General features: G+C 36.5%; 1 protein-coding gene across 3 annotated transcripts in view; it reads left to right on the forward strand.

The window, feature by feature from the left end:
• The first annotated feature begins 306 nt into the window (after positions 1-306).
• The window catches only part of CABCOCO1 (ciliary associated calcium binding coiled-coil 1), a 117,323-nt gene continuing 96,769 nt past the window's right edge, over positions 307-20,860 (forward strand). Inside the window, exons 1-3 of one of the 3 annotated variants that reach the window (XM_038534029.1) lie at positions 307-446; positions 12,151-12,254; positions 16,105-16,274. In XM_038534029.1, coding sequence (XP_038389957.1) covers positions 12,223-12,254; positions 16,105-16,274 — 202 coding nt within the window. In that variant the 5' untranslated portion in view covers positions 307-446; positions 12,151-12,222. Of the gene's footprint in view, positions 447-12,150; positions 12,255-16,104; positions 16,275-16,832; positions 17,094-20,860 lie in introns of those variants that run through there. The other 2 variants (XM_038534031.1, XM_038534030.1) reach the window with 2 other exon arrangements.

A 20,860-nucleotide genomic window follows, 5' to 3' on the forward strand; every position in this document is an offset into this window, starting at 1 on the left:
GTTCTTAAAAAAAAAATTAAACAATAAAATAAAATAAACTGCTGTTCTTTAAATTTCCTTTCTTTCCCTCCTTGCTCTGTTACTAAAAGGGACGAGCCTGCCTCCAGCCACGGATTCGCAGCCCCGCAGCGGGCTCAGCCTTCCGGGCAGCCCCGCAGTCCCCCGCGCCCCCGCCTTCCCCTCCCCCCTCTCCCCTCCCTCCCCCGGGGCCCACGTTCCCACCCAGAAGCCTCCTCGCGGAGGGATGCGTCCCCGAGCCTCGCACCCCGGGCCCCGCCCCTCGCGCCCCGGGCCCCGCCCCCTCGCGCCCCTGGCCCCGCCCCGGTTGCCTAGGCGACGGAGGGCCGCAACTCCGGGGCGAGGTCACCACGGCGTCCTTGGGGACCCCTCCCGGGGGAACGACCCCCGCGGCGACGACCCCGGCGGGAACCACGCCCGAGTCGGAGGTACGCCGCCCCTTCCCGGCACCCGCGACCCTCGAGCGCACGCCCCGGGCCCGCGCGGCCCGCGGCTGAGGCCCGCGCCCGGGGAGGCGGCCGGCGGCCCGGGGCGGGGGCGGGGCGGGGCGGCGCCGGGGCCCGGGAGGCTCGGGCCCGCGCCCCCAGCCCTGCCCCCGCCGCGCCCCGCGGGGCGCCCCGGAGTGGGAGCCGGACCAGCTCCCCCCTGGGTGGCTTCCGCGGCCAGCGACCTCCGCGCCCTCGGCACTGGAAAGGGGACCTTGGGATCTGACCTGGGCCGGTCGCTTTCGGAAGGTGCTGCTACGGATTAGTGACTCTTCCTTGGTAGTAGGTTGACTAACGCGTGAAGGCCGGGGCCTGGGGTCTCCCTGATGATTTTACCACTTAAGTACAGAGATACCCGAGAGGAGGAAGGAGAGGCGCTGGAAAGCCGACCCCCGGGTGTGCGTGGCTGCTCCTCGCCCACCTGCCCTCAGGAGAGCCCTTGGACTTCCTTGGGCCCCAGTGGTTTCCTTTGGGCTGGGGCTGGGGCTGGGGCTGGGGCTGGGGCTGGGGGAGGATCACTTTCTTTAGGCCCCTCCCAACGCCAGCTCTCCCTAATAAATGGGTTTTAGGTGACTTTAATTACTCATAAGCTTAGTATCCTGAGATTTTAATTAAGCACACACCTCCTATTCCAGATTTGCTAAAAGAAAATGTTTAAACCTTCACACAATCCATCATGTTGTTCTACGAAGTTTTGTCTTCAGGGGTTTTTTTGGTTTTTTTGTTTGTTTGTTTTTGCCTTCAGTTTTTTTAAGACCGAAGGTGAATGATGTTATAATTGACACTGCGATGCTCAACTCCCTTTTTTAGTCTAAATAACATTTTTTTTGTGTGGGTGCAGAAGGTGAGTATTGGCTGCTATCTTCTGAATGTGGAACACTCAGCCAATAATTTGGTGCCTTGCCGCAGAGATATATACAGATTCTTCCCAATACTGTATTGCAGACCACTAAAGCATGCTGACGGTCCTATGAGCCTTTTGAAATTAGCATACATTAAAAATACATTTTAATGTGATAAACTGGTTACTAAGCTAGTTACTCCCTTGTGATCTCTAATGTAAGTAATACAATTTCAAAAGTGGCAGAGAAAATTTCGCAATTAAGTCGGTTATTTAAATATGTACAAAAACTTAAGAAAGTGCTCAATTGCTAGTGTACACTTGCATGTACTTACTTATCCATGTAAATATGTACTTTCCAAGAAGACTCTGATAATTTGGGATTAATAAATCTGCAGTTCAAAAAAAAAAAAAGGAAAGAAAGAAGAAAGGACAAAGAAATACCCCATGATTTTTTTTTTTGAAGATGCAAAGAAGTGCCGTGGGGGGGGGCGGGGGGGGGGGGGGGGGAATGTCACTTTTTTTTTTTTTTTTTGGATGGATTGGATGAATGAGTTAGTTATAGACCTGAGATGATTATCTTACACCTTAGCACTGTCAGTGGGCACATCTGTTAACTTCTTGGAGTAGCAGGAATTCCCTGTGACAAGCAATTCAGAAAATGCTCAATCTTTAAGTTAGTAACAAACTGAAGAAATCAAGATGGAATTTGGACTCACTTAGCCTGTACTGAGATGAACAAGCTGATACACTGCATGGTAGAAACACCATTTTCCATTCTAGTGAAAGCAGAGTTCCTGTAGGTCACAGAGAAGCCAGTTGATCCGTAGAGCCTGCATTCACTAGAATGATAAGGCTGCCAGCTGCCCATTTCTGCCCACAATGTGTTTTAGGGGTTAGATAGAAAAGATGGCAAAGACCCCTCTCTCAGAATCTATGTTCCCAAAACTTCTGCTTTTCAGTTAGATACTGAAAGATTCTTCTCAGATCAGATTCCTTCCAGAGTTGATTCTCCAAGACCTAGTCCCTTATGGTGTCATTTCTAATAAATTCTATGTCCAAATTGACTTAGCCAGTAGACCATCTAGTCATCTAAGCCAAGCATTAGTGAATTTTTTTCTCTCACCAAGTCAATCAGAAATAAAGTATAAGCTTTATTCTAAGTCTAAGGTTTCCAGACTTCTTTTTTTGCCAGTACCTAGAATAAAAACAGCCAATTATCCCAATCACATAGTAAGCACTCAGTAAAATATAACTAATTAAAATCACAGGTGGTCTGACATATGCCAAGAAAGATAGTTACACAGATCAAAATATATTTTTCTTAACATTTTATTTATTTATTCATGAGAGACACAGAGAGAGAGAGAGAGAGGCAGAGACACAAGCAGAGAGAGAAGCAGGCTCAATGCAGGGAGCCCAATGTGGGACTCAATTCAGGACTCCAGGATCACGCCCTGGGCTGAAGGCAGACGCTCAACCACTGAGCCACCTAGGCGTCTGAGATCTAAGTCTATTGAGATACCGTGAACAAGCAGACATGAGATGCAGGTCCAGGAAGATATATTTTTTCTGTGGCATTGCATAAACTCTTTTTGCCAACTTTCTGAATTCAACATTCCAGTTTCTTTAGTAACATGGGAGTAAATGCCTCCATCTAAAAGGTAAGACTAAATGGGAGATATCTGTGCAAGTGCTTACGACCAGACATAAAATGACAAAAATCTGAAAATATTTGCTATATATAGATCTGTAAATGAAATTTATAAATGTTTATAAATTAAATTGTAAATGAATTTATAAATGAATATTTAGAATTTAATCCTCAGTCTTTTATCACTAGTTGACTCATAAACTGACTTTTTTAGTGCCTTAAAAAATACTATTTGGGAAATATCATTTAAGTAGTACACAAAAAAGGACTATACTTCAGCTCACATCAGAGACCTAAAAGAAGACATAAATGCTTATTGCCCAGTTGCTTCCTCTGAAAGTATCTCTAAGCATTACCGTATTTCCTAATAGATGTTATTTATTCAGTGCCTTCAAGACTTTATCAGGACAAAGGACACTTACATAATCTTAAGTGGAAAAATGCTGTTACTTGCCTTGGAGATCTTCAACATGGCCAGGAGGAGGCCACGGATAATTCTCTCTACATTAGATGGTCTCCCTACAGACCTTGAACACACCCCCCACCCCAGCATCATCAGGGTTGGAGAGAAACACTTGAGGCTCAACTTGAGCAGCAAGATGATCAGGGTCCTGCAATTTCTGTCTCTCCCAAGAGATATTTGTTGAAGCCATTTTCAGCACATACTATAGGAAAACCTGAGCAAGACCATGGGGAGGATGCCTGATATATTGCTGAAAATATTGTTGAGAAGACAGTACTAATATTCCTCAAAATGTTGATATACAGTAGTAATTATGAAACACTTAGAACCTCTGGGAGTAGCAGCTGTGGGTGTGGGGAATTTGACAGACACTTGGGCTTGTTTTTCTTTTTACTAGCGGTCTTTGGGTTTCCTGTCTTAGAAGTCCTGCTTCTTCTCCTCTCTTTAGCCTCCTTTTCAGATTTATACAAATAATCTTTACTCTTTTTTCTAATACTTAAAGTGTTATTTTACTAAAGTATAGTCTTTAACATGGCTAAAATTAATTTTTGATAGATATATTTAAAATGAGGATCTAATTTTATTTTCTTGTAGACATGAACCATCAGTTAATACCAGCTTCATTTACTAAATAAACCATCCCCTCTCTCCTCATTGAGAATGGACTGACTGCCACTATCACACTATGTGTATACACACATGAATGAACACAGTGATGGGCAGAGTAGTAACAGAATAGAGAGTCCAAACATTTATATATATGTATACATGAATACATGTAAATTTATATTTTGTATACATGTATATATATTTTTGAATTTCCAAAAATTTATATATATATATATATAATTACAGATACATTTTTGAATGTATCTTTTCTTTTCCACTGAATAGTCTGCCCATTCTTGTGTCAGTGCCATATTATTTTATATTTAGCTTTATTATCTAATTTGGAAAGGTTCCTCTCACTGTTTTTCTCTTTGAAAATGTATGTATTCTTCCATAAGAATCCTTGAAAATTATTTTATAAAGTTCCAGAATGATACGGTTAAGATTTAAAATTGCCATCACGTTACATTTATAATGTGGGAAGGATTTAATTTTTTTAATTTGAAGGTTTCCAATAAATCTCCTTTATTGAGTTTTTTTTATTAAACTTTTGATAAAGTTTATAATTTTTGTAGGTCTTTTACCTTCTTATATTTATAACTAAGTATAGTTTAATCAAGTTTCTGCCATTTCCATTTCTAATTAGTTTCTAATATAGAGAAAAGTAATTGGCCTTTATATATTTGTGTTATGTAACCATCTTATCAAATTTCTTATTAACTGAAACCGTGTTAGTACAATGTCAGGTTTCTTAGGTATGCAACCATGTAATCTTCAAATAAAGATTTTTTTAATCAATTTTTAATATTTAAGCCACACATTTAGTTTTCGTATTATATTATTAGAATGTCTATAGAGTTTTGAATTACAATAATGTTACTAGCCAGGATCCCTTTTTAGTTTCCGGTTTTATAAGAATGACTTCAGTTTTTCACCATTCAATCTGATGTTTTGGCAAATAATCTTTTTTATGTTTAAGCTTTTTTTTTTTTTTTTTCTATTCATGTTTTGAGAGTTTTGTTGCTGAATTCTAACAAATGCCTGGTTATTATTTCCTTATTATCATTTAATTTGACATAAAACACATGTTGTTGTTAATGATGACCCATCCTTTCATTTCTGAAATTTCTTATTTGGTCAGAATGATAGCTTATTTTTCTTCTTAGTACACTCTTGGATTCAACTTCCTAAGATAATATCTTAATTAAAGTTTTCACATCTGATTTTGGTTTAGAATTTCCATTTTGTGCTAGTTTAGATTTCTGTGTGTAGACAATGCCGACTTCTTAACAATGAATTGTCTACAGCCTGCAATTAGTAGACTAACAGAATTTTTTCTTAGAAGATTTTATTTATTTATTTGAGAAAGATACAGAGCACAGAGCAGAGGGGAGGGGCAGAGGGAGAGGAAGAAGCAGACTCCCTGCTGAGTAGGGAGATTCATGTGGGGCTCAATCCCAGGACCCTGGGATCATGACTTAAGCAGAAGGCAGACACTTGAGGACAGAGCCACCGAGTGTCCCTAGACTAACAGAATTTATGTGTTCTTGATTGTTAGGTAGAACTCAAGTGTGCAATCATCTTGGCATGGTTACTTTTTAGAAAATAGTCTCCCAGTTTAGTTTATATTTGGTCAGTTCCATTTCTTTCTTATTCCTGTCCAAATTTGATGACTTTGTCCTGTAATTTTCAAATGTATCTCTATAGAATGTGGCATGTATTTTTTTTTTGTTTAATCTCATTTGCCGAAGATTTTTGCCTAGTTTATTCATTACTTTAAAGCACTAGTTCTTGTTTTCACCTATCCTTCTTTCATCTTTTTTTTTTTTTTTTTTTTTTTCTTAAATTGGCTCCCTCTGAACTGTAATGAGGCAGGTAAGGTAGTCAGTCTTCTTGGACACAAAATTTAAGGGATTCCAGAAATTTAGTAATCAAGATAAACTTCAGTTGAAGGCAGTTTAAAAAAAAAATTGAAAGCTAATACAAAAAATTCATAATGGATCAAAACATTAAATGAGGACATCATCAGTAGTACTGATTTTTCCTTTTGCCTCAGGCTCTGACATGGCTCAATACAGTGCTGCTCCTTAATTCATTTATTTTCATGCTTGAAGAGAGCTTTTCTAAGTATGGAAATTGTATATTGGTCTATGTTCTCTATGACTGTGAAACCCCTCTTTGTCATCTTTGATGAACTGTATGAGCTTTCTTTTAATGAACGTTTATTAAGAATCTTTTCAGACACTACCAGTAACAGATAGAAAGATACCCCAAAAGCTTAAGTTCTAGAAGGAAGACATATATAATGTGGAAAGCTTAGATGAGTAAGAGAAAAAATTCAGAGAAAAGATTATCTGACAAATAATATTAGACTTACAATTTTATTGTGTCTGGAATAATTGCTAAAATCCACCAGGTGGTGGAGTAAAATGAGTTACAGTAAAGTTTAGCTAACATATTTTTCTAGTCAGAGATGTAATTTTACATGGAAAACCAAATTACATATCACATTTTTATTAGCCTATTCATGAATTTTGTATTGTATCTTTAATTTTACAAGTCAGAATGTATGTGTTGAAAGATTAAAGATTTTTTTACCACCTTATATCATTTCAAGTGCAAGGCAGTATATAAACAAGACAGAGCTCTAGTGTAAAATAAGTTCAAGAATTCAATTTAAGACAAAGCAAAACAAAAACCAGAGGCAAACCCTCCTACAAGATGATTAGCTTAAGCTAGCAAGTTTAGTAAAAAATGAGACACTAATATTATGCATCCTAGCTGGAATTATTATTGTCCAAAAAGCTTAAGATTATTGTATTCCCTATCATGCAGTCCTTGTGTGACCTATTTTCTTCTATGCAGAAAATTTTCACATCAAACAAAATTGATCTGGATGTCTGTACAATGTACTTTTAATGCAAATCTTTGTTAATAATGATAGCAATTTTGTATATTAAAACACTTCAGTATGATTTTTTAACATGAATTCAAACTTAGGTTCAAATGACTGGCTATACATCACAAAATTAATCAGTAGTCAAACCCTGGTGAACCATCCAAATCCAAGTCTTTCTGTTCATCTTTCTCCATCATCTAATAATGTCATCAGATGATAGAGATGAATTAAGACAGTCAATTAACAACCTATTTTGACATAAGTAGGATCTGTAGAATTCTAAAAAGAAGATTGAATGTCCCTGAGGAATTTAAAGTCTAATGGGGTTGACAGTACAGGAATAATTATACTTTACACTAATACTAAAAATCAGAACCAACAAACATTTAACAAATATATGGTCATATGTTCTGGAGTAAAATACCATCCTACCTAAAAACTGAGTGCAAGTAATTCAATTTACAAGTATCTGAGTGCCCACTAGGTACAAGGTATTCTATTAGGTGCTATAATATTTTTTTCTTATTGAGTTTATAAACTAATAGAATGACCTAGTTTAGGTTATTTTGCTAGCCCTAGGTTACAAAAAGATAGCTAATAAAGTAGCATATTTTGTGTCTAAATTAGATTTTTAAAATAAAAATATAATAACCTGATATTAAATACAGACATTAAGTTGATTACCATTACCAATAACTGTTATCTTTGGGATTTTTCTACTCTTGGGAAGAAATAAGGAAAATGTGGGATGTGATCTTTTTAATTATAGCAAAGCATTTTGTTGCTCTTCTTATTTACTGGAACCCATTCACATGGAAGGATAAATAACTATTTTCCAAACTGAAAACTTTTGTACCCTCCCTCCCCGCAAATCTCACAGTTCTTGATTTTCATGGAGCTACTGCTTACCTCTGCTTCTCAGTCTCCTCCTCCACCCCCATTCACAGCTGTTCTCCCCATGCTTTGGCTCTGGGCAGTTTCCACCACTCTCACACTTGGAGTGACTCCTAAACTAACATTTTTAAGCCAGACCTTTCTGAGTCTAGCATCTCTCATTACCTTTTAAACATTTCTTCCTTGATATGTATATTCACCCTTAAACTCAACCACTGAAATCAAACTTGTCTTATAGCCTTCTTAAATCCAGCATCATCCTCCAATGCTTCTATTTTTATTGGTGTAACAAGAATGCCACATATGGTCTTTACGGACTGTACTCTGAACAAAAGGACTCAGCTATTGGAGGCCCCAAGAATCACCACCTTTCCCTTTCAATTATCTATTTTAGATACTCAAACTATTCATTCTTCCCAGTTTTAGTCCCCCAGATACAATATGTTGCATCACCCCTTTCTCTTCGTGTACGCTGCTAGGAACCTAGTACAGCCCAATGCCTCATTCCTGACCCGTTTCAAAGACATTTTCATTGAACTCTCCTCTGTGTCCTTTCTCTGCTCCTTTCTTTCCTTCACCCTCCTACAAATCGCCCTTCCTTAAAGGACAGTTTTATCTTGTCATTTCACTGCTAAAAAAAACTTCATGGGTTATCCTTACTGCCTGTACTATTAAGAACAAACTCTTGAGCCTATCATTCTTTGACCAGGCAAGGGTCTAAAATATTTATGATCTCTTGTGCAGTAACTTGCTTTTGTAATCACTCACTAAATATTTATTCAAGATCTCTCACAGTATGTTCCCAATGCTCACTTCCCACTTAGGTCCAACTAGTTCCTGTCTTGTACCCAAGGCATCACAATATGCATTACTTGATATTTAGAGAACCAGTCCCCAAGTATCCTGTTGCTGTTTCATTCCATCATTCTTGCCAAATCTCACCAAGTCCATTTCCTCTTATAGGAGGTCCCTTCTTTGTCCTGTCTCTATTCTTGTCCCTTTACTACAGCTCACTTATCATTTTATTTTCTTGTCTAAAGTCACCCTTGGTTTGTTCCTTCCACTAGATGTTAAGTTATTGAGGCTAGCAAGTTTTTTTACTTGTCCTTGCCTCATTTTGAGCCCCAAGTTCAATGAGGAATATGTAGATATTTTTTAAAGTTCGCAAATTGACTCATTCTTGTTCAATCAGTTCTTGGATACCTAAGAGGATGCATATACCAGACCATTGTTCTCCATAAAAAGTCCAGATGCCCAAGCAAAGATGAAACTCATACTCCTTTTCCTTTCTGAGTCTTCCAGATGCTTTGTCTGTATCACTTCTCTCTATGTCTTCCAATAAACTCTACTCTTACTTCCTCTTGGCTTACATTTGATTTCCATCCTGCATGAAGGCAAGGACCCAGTTGGCTGGTCCTGTGGGACCCAGTCTGAGTTCTTGAACCTGGGCTGCCTGCATCATCTTGGTGATTATAAAGTGACCCTCTGAGGAACAATGGTAACCCTAAATTAAGTCTGCATAGCACAATTTGACCTTTGAGGATTGGTAAGGTCCTCCTCTGTGAAACAGAGTTGGTTTAATGCTGATGTAATTTCTGTCTCTGTGCTTCTCTGTGTAACTGGTCTGTTCTCTGGGGAAAAGGAAAACTGGGAGAACTGATATGGAACCTGTTCTCACTCCCTCTTCTCACTCTCTATTCATTCCCTATATTTTGAATTGCTTTAGCTGGCTCTGAAACTTTATTCTCACTTTAATTGTAAGACTGTCTGCTTCAGTTCTTGGATGGTTTTTCTTAAAACTATTAGCTGGCATAAGAGATTGAATCACTCAGCTCCAAAGAAAAGGAACACTTGCTTCTTCCCATTGGAAGATGTCAGAGATTATTCCTCATGTAGCATCCATAGGGGAAATCTCTCCCATGATAATTTATTTGTGGCTTGCAGAGAACACACAGATGAGACTGATCATCCAGTGCTCCAAACCTCCACAGTGGTTTTAGACTGTTGCCAGTAGATAACAAGACACATTTGGGGAAGATTGGCCCATTGGTGACTCTTTGGGAAGTTCTCCCCATAAGCAGCATGTTTGATCCACCACATGTTTTCCCTAGAATAGAGCCTGGAGGGGTACCCGGGTAGCTCAGTGGTTGAGCATCTGCCTTTGGCTCAGATTGTGGTCCCGTTGGGATCAAGTCCTGCATCAGGCTCCCCCATAGGGAGCCTACTTCTCCCTCTGCCTATGTTTCTGCCTCTTTCTCTGTGTCTCTCATGACTAAATAAGTAAAATCTTTAAAAAAAAAAATAGAATAGAGCCCAGATTTCTAACTCTTTCTTTTTCATTGTTGGGTAAATTCTCTTTATGGTAATTCTGGGATGCTGGTATTGCATTGAGGATTGGTGGCCAATCCTATTGAGGACCAAAACTCTTAGAATAAAGAAGTGGTCCTGCTACCTCCAGTTGCATTGGGTTTTCAGCTTATAGGGCTAAGACATGACAGGCTGGTCACTGCTGGGTGGATGTTGCCTCCTTGAATGAGACATAGTGAATGTCTCAGTGAGATAGGCAACAGACTGCTAGATGGATGTCTCAGTGAGTCACATGGCAGACTGGACACTGCCCGGTGGATCTCAGTGAGACATGTGACAGATTAGTCACTGCTGAGTGGATGTCTCCTTGTTGGATTTCCTAGAAACATGTAACCTACCAAAACTAAAGCAAGGGAAAAAAATAGAAAATTTGAACAAACCAATAACCAGCAAGGAAATCTACCCAGTAATCAAAACACCCACAGAAAACAAAAAAGACCAAGACCAGATGGCTTCCCAGGCAAAGTCTACCAAACATTTAAAGAAGTATTAATACCTCTTCTCAAACTATGCCAAAAAAATACAAGAGGAAGGAAAACTTCCAAATTCATTCTGAGGCCAGTATCACCTTGATACCAAAACCAGGTAAAGACACCACAAAAAAAAGAGTACAGATCGGTATCTCTCATGAATAGATACAAAAATCCGTAACAAAATATTAGCAAACCAAATCCAACAATACATTAAAAAAAATCATACACCATAATCATGTGGGATTTATTCCCAGGATACAAGGGTAGTTCACTAGTCAGAAAACAATGAACATGATATATCACATCAGTAAGAGAAAGGATTAAAAACTATATGATCACTTTAATAAGCATAGAAAAAAGCATTTGACAAAGTACAGCATCTATTAATGATGAAAACTTTCAACAATGTAGGTCTAGAGGGAGCATTCCTTAACATAATAAAGGCCTTCTATGAAAAACCTACAGCCAACATTATACTCAATAGTGAAAAACTGAGAGTTTTTCCCCTAAGGTCAGGAACAAGACAAGGGTTGTCCACTCACCACTTTTTTTTTTAAATTTAAATTCAATTAATTATGATATACTGTATATTAGTTTCAGAGGTAGAGGTCAGTGGTTCATCTTATATAATAATACCCAGTGCTCATTACATCACGTTCCAGTACTATGTTTATTCAATGCTGAATAAACATAGTACTGGAAGCCTTAGTTACAGTAGTTAGACAACGTAAAGAAATAAAAGGTATCCAAATTAATAAGGAAGACGTAAAACTCACTGTTTGCAGATGACATGATACTATATATAGAACTGATAAATGAATTCAGTAAATTTGCAGGATACAAAATCAATGTACAGAAATCTGTTGCATTCCTATACACTAATAATGAAACAGTGGAAAGTGAAATTAAGAAAACGATCCCATATATAATTGTGCCAAAAACAATAGAATATCTCTGAATAAACTTTACAAAACAGGTGAGAAGGGGTTGCCTGGTGGCATCTGAAGGCATCTGCCTTCACCTCAGGTCATAATCCCAAGGTTCTGCAATCAAGCCCCACATTGGGCAGGAAGCCTGCTTCTCCCTCTCCTACAGTTTCCCCTGCTTGTGCTCTCACACACTCTTTCCCTCTACTCTCTCTGTCAAATAAAATCTTTAAAAAAAGAAAGAGTACACTATCATGATGAAAAAAATAAAGACCAAAGAAAAGTTTGTTAATTGAAAGCCATCACCCAGTTTTAAATATATGCATAAGATTAGCTAGATATTGAACTTTTAAGAAGAGAGATAGTTACTTGAAAATGGAAAGAAAAATGATTATCGAAAATTGTGTTTAAATTTTATTTCTGATAGCAACTAGAACACAGAACATTGCTATCATTGGATTAATTTGTAAATGTGATTGAAATAACTCATTACACTTATTTTTGTTGTTGTTTTTTGGTAGAGAGAGGCTGAGATCCAGGAGCATGAAAAGATTCTGTCTCCAGATTTTCTTTCAGTTGCTCAAATCACTGAAATGCTAGCAGAGGACGTGGATGGAGTTCAACAGTAAGCACTTCAATATTACAACCAAATATAAAACAGTTCTAGTTCTGCATCTATAAATGATCGTGATATGCTGTTACATATTTTAAACTTTTTTCAGAAGAATTGTTATTATATCATGCAAAGATATATATGTGTGTGTGTATATATATATGTATATATATATACACTTTCAAGTCTGGAACACCAAAATTATCAAACAACTGACTTTTTACACTGCTCAGCTGTCTTGTTGGTGGGAGAAATGCATTTCAGACTAACATGGTAATGTTAACAGTGAAAAGCAGTCTTTAACATATGGTGTCTTTTACTTTTCTCTTTCATTCATAGAACTGTCAATAGGCACAATAATCTTAAGGTTTTCTGTCTCATAATCACAATAAGTTGCATTTTCTGTAATATTAATATACATTTTAATATTTTGGAAATCCTGAGTATTAGCCATCCACCTGTGATTTTTCTTGAATATGAAGCTATACTAAATACTCTGATTTCATGTATTTTGCCTAAAAATGTGAATATAACTGAATTTATGGGAACAATTCTAATATATGTACATCTCCTTCTTAAGGCCATTGATTTCTCCAGCAAATCATTTACTTAGAACTCTAGTCAGATATATCTAACACCCAAGTTCCTAAAATGTGTTTTGAGAATCAGTCATTTTAAAAGTTATCTTGCTCTAATAATGGAAGCCTGATTGACTATAATGTGTAGAGATGTGATGTTCTGGACAGTAATGTCTGTTCTCCAAGCCAGTCATCTGGATGTTAGGAGGGTATTGTGGACCATAATGGACAAATAGAAAATGACTGTCAGTGGCTATCATTTGCAAATCTTACAAATATTGTGGAATAGAGGTGATTTACTACTGAGAAGGAAATATGACAAATGTACTGGCTGGAAGAGAAATCTGAGAAGGGAAAGCATATTAAGAGCAGGCAAATGACACTGACAGGCGTTTCCCAGGATGCTCTTCACCTTCAGGGCTTGCAAATCTTGCTAGAAATCCTGGTGATCTGTGATTTGGCCATACTGCTAACCAGCTATATAGCTTTTTAAGTATTAGTCAATTAAAAATTTCACAGATTTTTAAACATAGCATTTTTATCATAGTAATTTTAGCATTTTTATAGAAATGAATGTCCATTGGAAATTCTGTTTTTTAGTAACAGAATTGATTAGTAGGGGCACCTAGTGGCTCAGTTTGTTAAGCACCCACCTTTGGCTCTGGCCATGATCCCAGGGTCCTGAGATTGAGCCCCACATCAGGCTGCCTGCTTCTCCCCCTTCTCTCTCACTCCCCCTGCTTGTGCTCTTTCTTTCTGTCAAATAAATAAAATCTTTTTTAAAAATTGATTAGTAAAATGCATTCATTATATTAGTATCACTGATTATGCTTTAAGTAAAATATTTTCCATTTTTAGATAATCCCAAATGTTGATCATTGAAGTGCAAAAAATAGGTATTTTATAGTAGGCAAAATAATATGCAAATGACAGGCATTTAATATAGTTTACAATTTATTTGTATGAAATGTCAAAAGATGTTATATTAAATGCAATTAATATTAAATAAAAAGGTATTGAAAATAAATTTTTTAGACTTGTTTATTTCTCACCACATCTTAAGTTGTACTGTGTACCATACCTTGTGTGACAGTCTTTCTTTTTCCCCACTTATTGGCTCTTTATTGTCAAATATTTAAATTCTAAAGGTATTTTTAATCTTTAAGAGGTTACATCTAGGATGAAGGAAATGATACAGAGGGTGATACAGAAGTTAACTGTATGGAAACAATTAGGTTCAATGTAGGTTGACCTTTTAGATTGTCTCATTAATAAATTCACCTGAAGTAATCTCAGATTTTAGGATATCAATTTTGAATAAATGATAATGTTATGTCAGGAGCCATTTCTTTGCAAAGTAATTTTCTTGAGGTTCTTTATATGATTTTTGTAACAGTAATCCTGAAATATTTGCAATCAGTCATTCGCTTCCCATTTAAAATAGCATTATTATAAATGGGGATTATATACCCTTCAAAATGACAGAAATATAATTTAGGTATCCTGTCACCATGTGACAGAAGTATGCCATACAGTCTACAAAGCTATAAACCTATTTAAATAAATTATAAGAAATCAGCACATTTCCTTACCTTTTAAAATTAAAAATTATGTTTCATGAAAGCAGCCAACCAAATGAAACATTATAGTATCATTAAAACATATTTCTAGAGTACACTTCAAGCAAAGTTAAATGTCTGATTACATTTCCCATGATCTCCCAACTATTATCATTCATTCATGCTTTTAATATAACCCTGATTTTTTTACAGATCCACACGAATCCTTTTTGGAAAAAGGTTAAGGATTAAATTGAAAATAACTATTTAAATACAGAAATAACCCTGAGAGATCTTTTAATAACCTTCCATAACTGGGCTCCCTGAGCTGTTCAGCTCTTGCCTTAAGGCATATTTCTGAATGTCATCATCTAAAAAAATAAGATGCACTTCAACTTCAAGAGCATGTAGGAATAATGTAATACTTTTACTGGAATTCTTGGTGAGACAAAGTAGATAGTTATATCACATATCACTATAGCACAACTTCCTAAGTCCCTGTTAAGCATCTTTTTCTTTCCCTGTAGTCTCTGATGCCACAGCTGTGGCATGTCCTTTCCCATATCCCATCTTTCTTTATCTAAACCCAGAGGAAAAACTTACAAAATTGCCACTAAATTTATGGGAACTTTGCACTCAAACTGCAATAGCATCTTGCTCCAAATTCCTTCCTGCATAACCTCCTTTGGGATGGAATATCTGAACAAAGAATAGAAATGGTGACTATTCAGCCCTGCAATTCAAGTTGAAGGTTAAGATTCAAATGGTACTAGGGGAAGTGGTGAAGGGGGTTGGGGAAGAGCAAGGATAGAGGGATGTCAAAGAAGTTTCACTGAAATACTCTGAGACAAATAGTTGCCTTCATTTTCATATAATCAAACACTGAAAAAATGAAAATGAAAAACAAAGAACACATGCAAATATTTAGGTCAAATATTTAATTAAAAAGAACTGCATGGAGATGGCAGATGAAGAGTCTATACTGCCAAACACTTACCATGAATTTAAAAAAAAAAAACCCTATGAAGCAATCACAACAAGAGCATAAAACAGATTATAAAAACTCAAGGAATAGATAAGAAATTAAAGGGGGATAAATAATATTAAAAAGCAAAGAGTAGAAAAGAAAAGATCTTATGGAGGTGAGCTCTCTAAGCAGCCCAAGGGAGAAGTAACACTGCTGAGAACACCAAAGGACCTAGAAAACAGTATTGAGAAAAGTATATAAAATGAAATGATTTGAAAAAAATGTTTGAAGTTTAATAGAAAATTACAGCGATAGACAAAATAAGTAAAATATACACAACTGGAATTGTTTAGAAAACAGGACAGATATTTGTTTAACAAGATAGTTCCAGAATGTTGTCAGACACAATCTTGATTGTATAAATGGAAAAAGATATTGAATTTCAGAGAAGAAAATGCTAGTAAAATTACTGTACTTTGAAGACAGAAGGAGGAAGGTGAGGAGGAGAATTACAAGAATAGAGGAAGGGGAGGAAGAGGAGCAACAGGAATGCTTGAACTTGCTGTATCTCTTCCTTTTCCCTCTGTTTCCCTTTTGAATGTCATTTTGGACTTAGGATTTCTATAGAACTGTGGATATTTTTAGATTAAGGGTATTATAGAATTTTCATTCAAGAAAAATATCTGCATTTTCAAAACTTAGGAAAGGAACCATTTGCTGATCTGATTTTAATGTCTGGATTTTTCTTTTTGTTACAGAAAACTGAAAAAAAAATTGAATTTCAAAAACCTTCACACCTGTTTAAAGGAAGCCATTCTACTAGATTATTATGTATCTGGATTTTTGTGGGCTAGAGGAATGGACTTTTCTGTTATTCAATATATAAAATTTATGACTTTACTAGATATGTTACTTCATAATCTTAGAAGTAAGTACATTTTTTTTCTTTTTTTAAGAAAAGAAAATTTAGTTCACTTTCTAATTTTCTTAAGGAAAAGTTCCTAAAATTAGGAACAATAAAATTATTGTAATTCCTTCAGTGACAATTATGGTTTTTTTTTTTTTCTGGATCGAGCAAAGATATATAGTTCATACCTTCATTAAGTGTAAAATTTCAAACAGTATTTAACAAGCTAAAGTTCTCTTAATTAACTTGCCAAAGATATGAAAATCTGACAGCCAGATTTTTAAAAATCTTATCAATGCCATCATCCCCAAAATGTCAAGTAGTTCACATTTATTTAGGTAATTTTTCATTGTTTGAACTGTTTTCATTTCATCTTACCTACAAGTATTACTGGGATATCTCAAAATGACTAATGAGAAGAGGTACTTTAGTCGATATCTAAACTTTATTAAATAGACATTACTCGCATGCACTTAGATTTTGTGACTTTTTTTCTTACATAATATTGGAATGAGTTACTATAGGAAATTTGGAGATTCTTCCTTAGAGCAGTTTTAAGTGTGATAAATGTTGTTTCAGAATAAATATAATTGCTTCTTGGAAGGAAGAAAAGAAAGAAATCTATCACTGATATATTGCCAGCTCTATGTGTTTGGTTCTAATCTTTAACATGCATTATTGAACTTCAGAGCAACTCCTGCATGGGAGTTCTATTATAACCACTACCTCAAAGGTGAGCAAGGAGTCCAGTGAACAAGGTTGCAAGCTGAGAACTGCCAAAACTAGAACCTGAATCTCCAAGTATATAATCAAAAGGCCTTGAGCACTATGAATACAAAGGTATTTGTGTCTCAATTGAAAGACATGTTTATGTCAGTTTAAAGCTTGCTCCTTCCTTCCTACCTCTCTCCCTCCCTCCCTCCCTACCTCCATTCCTTCTTCCTTCCCTTCCTCCCTTCCTCCCTCCCTCCCTCCCTTCATTCCTTCCCATCTCCCTTCCTTCCCACTTCCGTCCTTCCTCTCTCCCTCCCTCCCTGCCTCCCTCCCTCCCTGCCTCACTTCCTCCCTCCCTCAGTTTCTAGCAGGAGAAATTTTAAGTGAATTGGCAAAACTAACAGAAGCCACTCGTGCCTTATTCATCCTTCCTTCTCCTAGTCACCCTTATGAGGGAAGAATTAGTAATTCGTTTTTTTTAAAGATTTTATTTATTTATTTGAGAGAGAACCAGAGGAAAGCACAAGCAGGGGGAGCAGCAAAGGGAGAGAGAGAGAGAGTGAAGCAGGCTCCCCACTGAGCAGGGAGCCGGACCAGGGGCTTCATCCCAAGACCCCGGGGATCATGACCTGAACCAAAGGCAGACGCTTTAGCCAACGAAGCCACCCAGGGGCCCCAAGAATTGGTAGTTCTTGTATATGAGGAGAAGAAAGTATTATTTTCCTTCTCTGCAAGTGGGAGAATTTTGTCTTTGCTTATATGTAAGTATGTAGTGCCATGTTAAAGATAAATAACTGTACCAATAGAAGAAAAAATAGTTCTACTTGATAATGAAAGAATTTGTATGGTATTAACTGATCAGACAGACTTTGGCTGTTTTTCCCCTAATGAACAAATGAACAAATATATTTAGAATCTTTGAATACTACATGTCTCTAAACAATAATCTTTCAACACCATTGCCAAAATTACTTGGCAAACAAGGAACCATGTAAATCTCAACTTGCATGGAAAATAATAATAAATAGATGCCAACAATAAGTGGAAATAAGTTTTGAGATTATATGTGAAAGACTTTGAAACAGGTATTATAGGGACGCCTGGTGGCTCAGCAGTTGAGCGGTTGCCTTCAGCTCAGGGCTTGATCCTGGGATCCAGGATGAAGTCCCACTTGGGCTCCCTGTAGGGAGCCTGCTTCTCCCCTCCTCCCTCCCTCCCTAAGTCTCTGACTCTCTCTCTCTATGTCTCTCATGAATAAGTAAATATTTTTTTTAAATCCTTAACTAAAAAAATAAATAAAAAAAATAAAAAAATAAAAAATCCTCAACTTATAAAACAGGTATTATAAAAGTGCTTAAATGAATAATTGTGAACATCCTTGAAATAAATGTTAAAATAAAAAGAACCATGAAAAAAAAGGAAAGTATAAAGAAGAAACAAATGGATATTTAGAACAAAATTATACAATAACCAAAACTAAAATCTCATTAGTATTGTATACAATGGAATATTACTCAGCCATTAGAAACAACAAATACCCACCATTTGCTTCAACGTGGATGGAACTGGACGGTATTATGCTGAGTGAAGTAAGTCAATCGGAGAAGGACAAACAGTGTATGTTCTCATTCATTTGGGGAATATAAATAATAGTGAAAGGGAATATAAGGGAAGGGAGAAGAAATGTGTGGGAAATATCAGAAAGGGAGACAGAACATAAAGACTCCTAACTCTGGGAAACGAACTAGGAGTGGTGGAAGGGGAGGAGGGTGGGGGGTGGGGGTGAGTGGGTGACGGGCACTGAGGGGGACATTTGACGGGATGAGCACTGGGTGTTATTCTGTATGTTGGTAAATTGAACACCAATAAAAAATTAATTTATTAAAAAAATAAATAAAAAAAATCTCATTAGATAGAAATCACAGAATTGAGAGTAGGCAAAGGAAAAATCAGTGACCTTGAACATAGAATGATAGCAGTCATCCAATCTGAACAACAAACACAGGGAAAAAAGCTTGGCAAAGAAATGAACAAAACCTTGGGGGCTTGTGGGACAACCAAAGTTCTAATAGACATATATTGTTAGTCTCAGGAGAAAGAGTATGGTGCTAAACAAACATTGGAAGAAACAATGGCTAAATATTTCCCAAATTTGACAAAAGGCATAAATTCATAATTTCAAGAGGATGACTGGGCAACAAACAGGCTAAACCAAGAGGAAAACATCAACCAACTGGATCTAATTGACAATTACAGAATATAGGCATTGTTTTTAAATGCACATGGAATAATGATCAAGGTGGACCATATACTGGGTCATACAACAACCTTAAATTTAAAATAATTAAAATCATACAAATATGTTCTCAGATCAAAGGTATTGAACAAGAAATTAATAACACAGATTTCAGGAAAATCTTCAAACATATTAAACGACAAAATTCTAAATAGTATATGGATCATATATCTCAGCAGATATTAGAAAAGATTTTAAATAAGTGAAAAGAAAACATGAAAATTTATGTGGTACAGTTGAGTCAATTATAAGAGGGAAGTTTATATCATTAAATGCTTATAGTAGAAAAAAATCTAAAATTAATAAAAAAAAAAACTAAACTTAAACCTCAGGAAGCCAGTTTTTAAAAATAAGCAAAAATCAAGCAGAAAAGAAAGAAATAATAAAGAACAAAAATCAATAAAATTGAAAAAAAAAAAAGTAGAATCAATGAAACCAAAATCTAGATATTTGAAAACATCAATAAAATTGATAAACATGAAGCAAAATTTGACTAAGGAAAGAAAAACTATAAAAGGCACAGAGTATCATTATCAGGTATAAAAAAAAGAGGATTCACTACAGACTCTGCAGACATTAACAGAGCATTAGGAAAAAACCACTATGTACACTAATTAGAAAACAAAAAGGAAATGAACCACGTCCTCCAAAAATCACAAACCAGCAAAACTTGTGCAAGATGAATAGATATCGTGATTGTCTTATAACTATTTAAGCAATTGAATTATTTAACTTCTAGGAAAAATCTCCAGGACCAGATATTTCACTGGAAAATTCTATCAAACATTTAATGAAGTAATATCACCAATTATACATAATCTCTTCCAGAAATAGAAGAATTCTTCCTGGGCAGCCCAGGTGGCTCAGCGGTTTAGCGTCACCTTCAGCCCAGGGCATGCATGATCCTGGAGACCCAGGATCAAGTCCCAGGTCAGGTACTCTGCATGGAGCCTGCTTCTTCCTCTGCCTGTGTCTCTGCCTCTTTCTCTCTCTGTGTTTCTCATGAATAAATAAATAAAATTTGAAAAAAAATAGAGAATTCTTCCTAACACATTTTATGGGGCTAGAATTGTCTTTACTCCAAAACCTGACAGAGAATAAGAAAAAGAGAGAGAGAGAAGGAGGGGGAGGAGAAGGAGGAGGAGAACAGCAACAAGAGCAAAAGGAGGTGGGAGGAGGGAGAAACTACAGACTAGGATCCTTCATAAACTTAAAAAAATTTTCAACAAAATATTACCAAATGAATCAAGCAACATATAAAAAAAAGTAGTACACATGACCAGTTGGGGTTTATCCTAGAAATTCAATGCTGGTTCAATATTTGAAAATCTCATCAATGTAAATAAAGAAGAAAAGCCACATTAACATATAAATAGATGCAGAGAAAGCATTTGACTAAATACAACATCCATTCATTATTTTAGAAGAGTAAGAAAACTAAGTAATATTCCTCAATGTCATAAAAGACATCTAAAAAAAAAAAAATCTAAACCTATTGTTATACTTAGTGAAAGACCAGATGGTTTCCCTGTAAGATCAGGGTCAAAAATGTCTACTCTCACCACTCCTATTCAATATAGGACTGAAAGTCTTAGCA

The sequence above is a fragment of the Canis lupus genome, chromosome 4 (assembly GCF_011100685.1).
Source record: "Canis lupus familiaris isolate Mischka breed German Shepherd chromosome 4, alternate assembly UU_Cfam_GSD_1.0, whole genome shotgun sequence".
Taxonomy (NCBI): Eukaryota; Metazoa; Chordata; class Mammalia; order Carnivora; family Canidae; genus Canis; species Canis lupus.